At 37.1% G+C, this 9,200-nt stretch overlaps 1 protein-coding gene across 11 annotated transcripts in view; it reads right to left on the bottom strand.

Annotated features, from left to right (window-relative positions):
* Positions 1-1,858: 1,858 nt before the first annotated feature.
* MECOM (MDS1 and EVI1 complex locus) overlaps positions 1,859-9,200 on the bottom strand; it is a 544,809-nt gene continuing 537,467 nt past the window's right edge. For 10 of the 11 annotated variants that reach the window (XM_059391586.1, XM_059391589.1, XM_059391587.1 and 7 more), the window contains 3 exons: positions 8,087-8,323; positions 7,067-7,250; positions 1,859-3,450 (listed from right to left, as the gene is read on the bottom strand). In XM_059391586.1, coding sequence (XP_059247569.1) covers positions 3,316-3,450; positions 7,067-7,250; positions 8,087-8,323 — 556 coding nt within the window. In that variant the 3' untranslated portion in view covers positions 1,859-3,315. The remainder of the gene's footprint in view (positions 3,451-7,066; positions 7,251-8,086; positions 8,324-9,200) is intronic. The other variant, XM_059391591.1, reaches the window with a different exon arrangement.

Genomic DNA, 9,200 nt, shown 5'->3' with positions numbered 1-9,200 from the left:
GAAATATCTTTTAACATTTTTTTCCTAGAAAACACATCTACTTCTGTGGAGTCTGGAGTACATTTCTGTCATATCCTAAGATTTTTTCTCTTACCAGAGTGTCTATGTTTGGGTGTCTGTAGATACACATATGCATACACACATGGGTAGATAAAGGCATATATTATGTTTCCTGAATGACAACCATGAAAATTATAAAATGCTTTGCTTGGGCAGAACTCTTACCAAATCTTTCCAAAAATACATTTTGGTTTTTGGACACTCACAGAAACCCAAAGCAGTAGCAGCAGAAGCAAGTATCATGACCCCGGTTTCCTAGATGAGATTTTGAGAGGTATGTGACTGGCCCGAGACCTCGAAGCCAGTGGAGCGGCAGAGCCAGAACTCAGACCCAGGCCTTGGGTTTCCAAATTCAATAGTGTCTCCACCATATCTCACCAGTCCCCACAGAGGTCCGTGGTGGAGGACTGCTGGCAGAAAGAATGGAAAAACTGCAGAAACGTAAGGCTTGAAAGCCCTTTTGGAATTCGGAGGGACTGAGTATTAGCAAACAACTGAAATGTCATGCTCAAAACCTAGCAAGAATTTAGTAGCATTGAGAGTATTCAAGCTGCTGCAGAATTTATAGGTACATTCTTTAAAAGAAAGAAAAATGTACTGCATGTTTCAGATCCCCATTATGTCCCCAATATTAGTCTTCTCCTTGATAGGTCAGATTTATATTTTATGTAGATTTCCTGAATGTTTTCTCTTAATACACACTTTCTATTAAAAATAATCAATATTTATACCCTATATTTTTAATTCCTATACTACTGACATTTAGAGAGAATGTGAGGAGATTCTCTTTGTATCTGGCAGTGTGGCTAAGAATAAGTAAATGAAGAGATTAGTTTTATTATAATTATTATTATTTCTATGGGTCATAGTTATTCTTCAATGTGTCATAATTATTTATTCTTCAGGTCTTGTTAAAACCTCTATACTCAGCCAACACTGAAATTTCCATATTCTAAAAACAATCAACATTATATTTAAGGAGTAGAAAGAATTCATAATTGCTCCCCAACCAGAGAATTTATCATATGGAAATATCATTTCTCACATTTCACATATGTACATATACGAACATAAAAAATCTGTATGTACATATACGAACATAAAAAATCAATTTTGTGCATGAAAATTAAAATTCCACTGCTTGATTAGTGAATATCAGAAAGCTTAAATCTTCAATAAAATTGAAATAGTTGAAGAAATTATAGTACATCAAACCTGATGGAACATGGGGCAACTGCTAAATTATCTATCTGAAGAATTTTTGTCACAGTAAATAAAGAAAACACAACATCATGTCTATACTCTGATTATAACTATAAAAATGATATTTTGCATGTGGACAAAGACTTAGAAGGAATATAAAAAAGTTAAAGGGTTGGGTATTTTTTTTTTTGGTCTTACGAATCAGTGAACAGTTAATGTAATTAAAAACAAAAATTGAAATCAGAACAACTTTTAGGATGCACTATATAAAGTTGAGTAGAAAAACAGGAGGGTACTCTCTATACGAACTATACTTACACCACGTCCAGGTTCCCTGGACGTGGTGTAAGACCCAGGACCCTGTGGCATCGCACGTGAGCCCTGACTTTGTGCCGCACAGAGAAAATTCAGAAGAATGGGCCAGAGTCCCAATTTCCTGTGGTTCAAGGTCTATCCCTATGTCATCTCAAAACAATACACACATGTTTGACATTCCATGTATCTATCAGGGCATCAAGTTCCCAGACATCATATCTTTAAATCACTGGATCCCTAAAATTGCACAAGAAGGAAAAATATCACACAGTGGAAAAAATAACCAGTTTTGTAAGTCTTTATTTTTTTAGTTGCTCCTCCCATAGTAATGCACTGAAAGGCATAACAGTTTATATTGTACAAAGCATTTGAAGAAAGTACCTCAACTTGCCGATTATTTCAAAATGAGATTACAAACAAACAAACAAACAAAAGAAAAGGAAAACAAATCTGGTTCTTCAATAAAGGGCAAAATAACTGAATACAGTCTGTTATTTACTTCTCTCTTTTAACATAAGGTCTGGAACACTTCATTTTACAAATAGGATTAACATGAACATAACATCGCACAAGCTTGCAGACGACCAGCATAAAATATGGGGTACAGTTTTTAATCAGAAGAATCATGCTTTCATGAAAGAAATTATAATCGTTTATACAATTGAATCGATTTCAGTATTACAAAAACTAAGTTGCATCTATTCATATTTAGCTCATTAAGAAGGAAAACAAAACAACAACAAAAAAGGAATGTTAAGAAAAGCCAAACACCATTTGGCACTCCCATACACAGGTCGAGTCACCTTGGTCCTTGCAATTCAGAAAGGGGCGTGCCTCAGACGTCAGAAAGTAGTGGCTGACTGGAACAGTGCTATTATAATCAACAAAAAATAGTTTGCCAACAAATAAATACATGATACACACAACACACACAAAAATTAAACATTAAAAAAACAGTGACATGATTGTCTAAAATTAAGATGTTATTACAAGGATTTGGCAAACATTCTATTAGTGTAGTGGTGCAGCGGGACTGGTGATGAACAGGTTACTTCACTGACTTAACCTCTTTGAGCGCTGGAACTTCCATAGTTTACAATATACACATACCCTTTTTCCCTAGTTTTACACAATGTACTTAAGAAGGCAAAAGTTAAGGGGGAACGAGGACTCCCTGTTATCAGTTTCTATAATAATCGAGTGTGCATTTCATCCAACTACTTCCATCTTCAAAGGGTTAAATTACATAAAACTTTAACAAAGAAAAAAAAATCATATCTGTAATTAAAAGCAACTGTTCCCAATCATGTGGCAGGTGATCTTGTACAAAAGAGAATTCAGTTTCTACGGAGTGTTCATTCGTGTCAATGCCGCCATCCCCACAGCCCTCGCGCCCGCCCACAGCCCAGAGCAGGGTGGACCAGGACGCCTCCTGCCCGCAAGTTGCTCATTCTCACGGAATCACGTTAAGTTGCATTGACCTTCCAGAAGTCAGCAGCTGCCTTTGCTGTGCAAAACAAAATATCGAGAATAAATAGTTTCTTTTTTCTTTCTTTTCCTCTCTTTTTCTTTCTTTTTTTTTTTTTTTTTTAAGCATTCAGTTTAAGGTCACCAGACTTTAAATGAGTGACCCTTCAGGTTTCTAAGGCATTCTGCTCAGCAGTCTTTTAAATAGTCCTAGATGAAAGAGCCATGCTACTGTTGGACTTGGTCCCACTCTGGTCGACCTTGGTAATGTCATACGTGGCTTATGGACTGGATGGCACTGGATTCCGCTGCAGCCCTTGCCATACTGTGCCACACATTGGAAGAACTATGGGATGCAGAATGGAGTGACTCCTTGTCGGACAATGACAACATCATAGCATATGCCTGGGGTAAAAAGGAGAGACTCAGTAAGTGGCACTGAAAAACATCACTTTTAATTCAAAGAATATTCTTGGGGGAATGGGACTCAGAGTTAGGAGCATCCCTCATGGATGTGTTTGGAAAACCATGGGCTTCTTTTTGTCATCGTAACGATGTGGTGTTACTGCTGGTCTTCAGTGCCTGGGGATCACAAAAGTACATGTCCTACAGGACCAAAAAAAAAAAGAATTGTCCAACCGAAAATGTCAAGTGTCTCCACTGAGAAATACGAGTCCTCCCCCTACCCAGCATAAATATGTCATCCAGCCACTGTTTGTGCACCTGTTCAAGCCACCAAAAATATTATTGTGTGCTTACGATCGAAACTGCAACGATGAAGGGGACATAGACCTGCTTTGATGGCACTGGGGTCTAGTAGAGGACACCTTCCCATCGACTCCTGCACTTTATAACTGAGAGGGTTAGCGCTGACGGTGACACAGCTTGCCCTGAGTCACTCAAATAGACAGTGGAGAGGCAGAAGCACAAGTGATTTCTGCCCAACTTTTAATCCAGTGTCCTTTCTCTGGTTTCCCTCCATGTTTCAAATATTCAAAGTTGACTACCCAAAACCTTGCAAGCTCAGGTAGATCAAGTCAGCTTTACTGAAAAATAAAATACAACACAAGACCCAACAATGTTCTGACCAACTTGAATGCCAGTGTCTGCCAAGCAGAAGGTACATGGCAGTGCTCTCTGAAGAAGTGCTCTTTCTTCCTTATTATCATGTCAATTCTAAGTAACTGTTCCAGAGAATCTCCCATTTGCTGCCAAGTAAAATAGTCAAATGAAATGTTTGGTCTTGACTTGTGAGTGAACTTTTCACTGTTGATTTGCTATTGTTGGTCTCATCCACTGCTAAACTTGCCTGTCAAAAATGCTGCTGCAGTGGGATCATTAAAGTCCTGCCAAAGACATTCCACTGTCTGTAAACAAAGACCAAATGCCTCTGTTGTTAAGCAGAATTTCATCTCTGAGAGTCATGCCGAGACATGTAGCCAATCTGTGGTTTTTTCCGTAATCATGGCATTCAGTTAGAAAATCTGCTCTTGTAGGCTGATTCTGATTTGCTGGGTCATTGCTCTCAATGTATACATTTGACTTTTATGTATGCAATTTACCTTCTGGACCTCTACAAAATCTCAACAGACATATAACAAAAAACTCTTAAGCATCTACTCTACACCAGGCACTGTGCTAGGTCCTAGGGAATCAATGACAAGTAATATACAGTCCCTGTTCTTTTAAGAGTTTTATTTTAAGAGTTTAAAATATGAGCAAGGTGAGCACTAAACTCATTGAACTTTTTATTAAGTACCCGCTTTTAGATATCAAGATAAAGAGTATTCTGTAATGGCTTTAACAAAGCCTATTCCAATATTTGGAAAAATGAAAGGAAACTTAGAGAAAACTTTGGGTTCCTGGCTTCTAAATGACCTCTATTCAATAGCTGTGTGATCTTGGGGAAGTTCCTTTACCTTTCAAGGTCACTTTTCTCCTACCAAATGGGGATCATAATAACAAAAACTTGTCTCAAAGGGCTGTGAAGGAATTATAGGCATTAACTAACATAGATTGCTGGATATAAAAACTACCTATTGTCATGAAATTAATTTTTAGGATAGGAATTTTCAAAGAGGTGACTATGCAGAATGCAGCCACTGTTGTATTGTTCAGCTATCTTGGATTCAATCACTATAAAAATCAGAGAAAATATATCAATGTTTTAAGTAAGTCATCTATCTCTATTCAGATTCTAGAAAATGGAAAATATAGAATACTTGCCTTTTGGTAATCAAGTAAAATACACATTTTCATGTACAAAGATCCACTCCTTGAACATCACTGACAGTGAATAACAATTGAATGAATGAATAAAAAGTCTCATGAAATAAAGTTAGTTTGCAAAAAGGCCTGACCATATTTAAACTGATATATACGGCGTGATCAAGTAACATGAAAAATACAACACACTAGCATTTTTTGTGATGGTAATTGTTAGTCCAGCTAGGCAGGGACTTTATGTCACAATGCTGGTACTGAAATAGATCACATCTATAATCTCTGGGTTCTTGACCTTTCTGTTTTCAATCACTCTGGACAGCTTCAGGAATTTTTAGGTACTGTGTCTTATAAGCATTTTGGTGGAATAATTAAAAGAAATGAAATGAAAAGGAAAGGAAAGGAGAAAAAAGGAAAGGAAAAGAAAGGAAAGAAAGCCTGCATCCTCTGATATGTCTCCGATCAATTAGGAAGGAAGAATGGGATACCAAGGGTTTAAAAAAATACTCACTACCTCTGATGGTTATGTCCAAGTAAAAATGAGATGTCTACTCTGGCTAATTTATTGTTAATGTGGGGAACTGGAAAATTAATATTTATCCCCACTGAATCATATACCAGGGAGAGACCTTAGATATGGCCTCTAGTCACCCCACTTTACAATGAAGAAGTGGCACCCACAGTCTTGATGTGATGTTCTTAAGTTCATGAAGCTAGAAGCTCTGAGGGTAAGGAGCTGCCTCTACTTCAATGCAAAACGAACATTCCTTTTGCCTATTATTACCTTACATGATATCTTCAATTTTTACTGAATTGACTGAGAGTTAAGAATTTACATGATCCCACTAGCACGATGTTTTTCGCACCTTAGTTGAGATACGACCACATTTGCTGCTAAGAGCAAATGGCTAAGGCCAAAACATCTCAGCCAAATCGGAAAGCATTTCTAAATGTACGAGCCAATGCAGTCACATGGTTTGATATGTCAGGCCACCACCAAAGTGGGCTCACCTTCAATTAGACCAAAGTGACCAACAAATATGGTAATAACGGGAAGCTTCTTTTCTTCTTCTTCTTTGTGATTAACCCAAATGAATTGAACAATGTGATTGAGTAGGGATGTCAGCAGAAAGTACTGACTTCCTTTATTCTGTGATAAAGAACTGAGGCTCTTTTAATTGGTATTTATGGATCCTTAAATGGATTTATTTTTGTTTCCACAGTGCTGATAGAATGCCGTAGAACCCAATAAATGTACTATTCATTCATTCATTCATTCAATTAAAAATAAATTGGTTTTCTTTCCAGCTCTGCCAGTAAGATGCTACAGACTTCGGGCAACTCATTTCATCTCTGATCCTCAGTTTAATAGTTTTATATCCTAGATGCTATAAATTAGATGACTTGTTAATTTACTAATATAATAAGGGACCAAAGTCTGGAAATACACTTAGGTTGACAAGAATTACAGATGTAAACTAATTAAAAAATCCCTCCGAAGTCATACAGAAATAGGTGCAAACATTACGGACTACCTCTACAGAACTGAGAGAATTGCAGTCAGGCAAAAGCTACTGGAGGACAAGGTTTGTCATGGAAGCATCTGTGCGGAGGGCAGCCATGTTCATGGCTGTGCTGGGGAACCATCTTGGATTCGGTCATAGGGTCAAGGTAGGAAAGTTTTGAGTCAAGCAACTGAACTTGTTCAGACTCTAGAGCACTGCCCAGAGAGACTATCTGCCTTTTGATGCCCAAGGCACCATGTCGCCATGACGCTGTGCTGCAGGAGAACATGTACCTGTGATTTGGACTTTCTGTGTAACGGCTGTTTAAGTTCCTCCGGCACATGGGAAGCACTAAAAGAAGACAGCTCAGCTTCAGTATATTGATTATCTTCCAGTTTCCTCATTTTGAGGCTATCTGTGAAGTGCCTTATATGATCTAGAGCAGAAAGTCCAGTTTTATATTCTTCCTCTTTATACCTAAAATGAACCAATGGGAAAGCACAGAGGGTTTTTTCTTTCTTTCTCAGTTTGTTATCCAACCAAATCACTTTTCATGTGAATCCATACAGCTGTCAAACTTTGTATTATATTTGCAGTATCAAGAAGCATGCATCCATTACTGGGTTCTTTAAAGTGTCTACACATACTGTATCTTAAAAACATGTTTGTTTTAAGATTCTTCATAACCAAAGCAAATGTAGATAAGAGGTAAAGGCAATGGTGTGGAATCAGCAATGCGGTGGAGACACAATTTATAGTTTATAATGTCCATTTAAAATAAAGCCAGTCATGATAAGACTTAGTGAGCACCCACTCTCCATATGAAAATAGAATATTCTTATAAATTTAACTACTTGGTTCATTTTTTTCCCATTAAAAACCTACCTGTACAGTTTACATGTCAAATTAAGTGATACTGATCTCCCTAATATTGGATTAATAACATACAAGATTTTTTAATGAATTAGATAATATTGCCATCTCTATTTTTCTTTGGGTTTTACAGTACAGTCTACATAAATGATTGGGTACTCATCTAATTTTCATTTATTCTTCTCATCTCAGGTTAATCAGGGTTCTACAGACACCAATGCATTTCTAATCTTGTGGATTATGATGGCTACCTTGTTTTCACCCATCCAAAATGAATCCACCAAATACAGTTTTCTAATTCAAATGTATTTTTTATGATTCAATGCTCATCAACTGCCATGGCCTGAAATATTGCTCTAATGGAAAAACAGAGCAGAGAGACTTGCAAGCATATGTGTATCTACGCCTACTTATTTACTAATGTCACCCCAGGTACTCACCTCACTGGGGACGTTTTGCAACTCATCTCCAGGGTGCTGGCATCTTCATAGTCATCCTCAGGGTTTCCTTCATGTAAATTGCTTGTCCCTGGTTCTTTCCCCGTTTTTCCAGTAATATCGTTGTCATCATCCTCCTCATCTAACAGCACCTCATCTTCTACTTCTTCATCATCCAGTAAATCTGAATTTTGGCTGGTCACCAAAGCTTTCTCATCCTTAAAATGACTGCCGTTCATTCTTTCAAAAGCATAAAAAAGAAACAGGTCCCATTATTGGTTTCATTTGTAAACGTGCAGCTGGCTCTCTTCTCATGTCTTCCCAAAAATAGTTCAGGATTTTCAGCACTTCTACAGGCAATTTTTATTGTTTATGCTTTATGGCAACCATGGAAAGTAATGTTACTTCACAAATGAGAGAATGAAGAAAACAATAATTGGGTGATTATTCAGAGGATAAATGGGGCTTCTGGCAGAGCTAGAAAAACTGTCTCAGGCTCCTATTCCTTATCCGACCTTTGCCTGATAAATGATACTGTTATATATGATATAAAAAGCCTACATATGTCTTCTCTACATAATGTTACCTAATTACCATATAAGTGCCCACCATTTAAAATAATAGTTTTCTGGAAAATTCATATCCCTGAACAACACTGACAAAAACTTCAACACAGACACCTAGAGTGAATCAAGGAGTTCAAAGAAAATGTTAAGAGAGCTGTCAGGGAACACGCGGTATTTGATATTTCTAGGTGACATTTGTGGTGTATGCCACTTAGACATCCTGCTCAAGCTTGGAAATGATGGAGAGCTCACTTATTTTTACTGTATTCAAACTATCCTCAATGGTCTGAATGTAACAAAGTTCCCTGTTTCTCAAAAGAACATCAGGGTGGGCAATTATCTAAAAATGCAATTGCGCGATTATCTTTTGAATCTTACTTAGCATGCATGTCTCATGTGATACAAAAGAAGAATATTTTATTCTAAAAGTCCTTTGCAATTCTTTAGTTTGTGGTTGTAAGGATTATAGTATGTGATTTAAATGTGAAATTACAAAAAAGTGTTTAATTACAAAGAAGTCCCAATTTGATACATTTGAGAGCATCTATAAA

The sequence above is a fragment of the Mustela nigripes genome, chromosome 2, assembly GCF_022355385.1.
Source record: "Mustela nigripes isolate SB6536 chromosome 2, MUSNIG.SB6536, whole genome shotgun sequence".
In the NCBI taxonomy this organism is placed as follows: Eukaryota; Metazoa; Chordata; class Mammalia; order Carnivora; family Mustelidae; genus Mustela; species Mustela nigripes.
The sequence above is the reverse complement of the archived record's forward strand: the minus strand, read 5'-3'. Positions and strand labels throughout refer to the sequence as shown.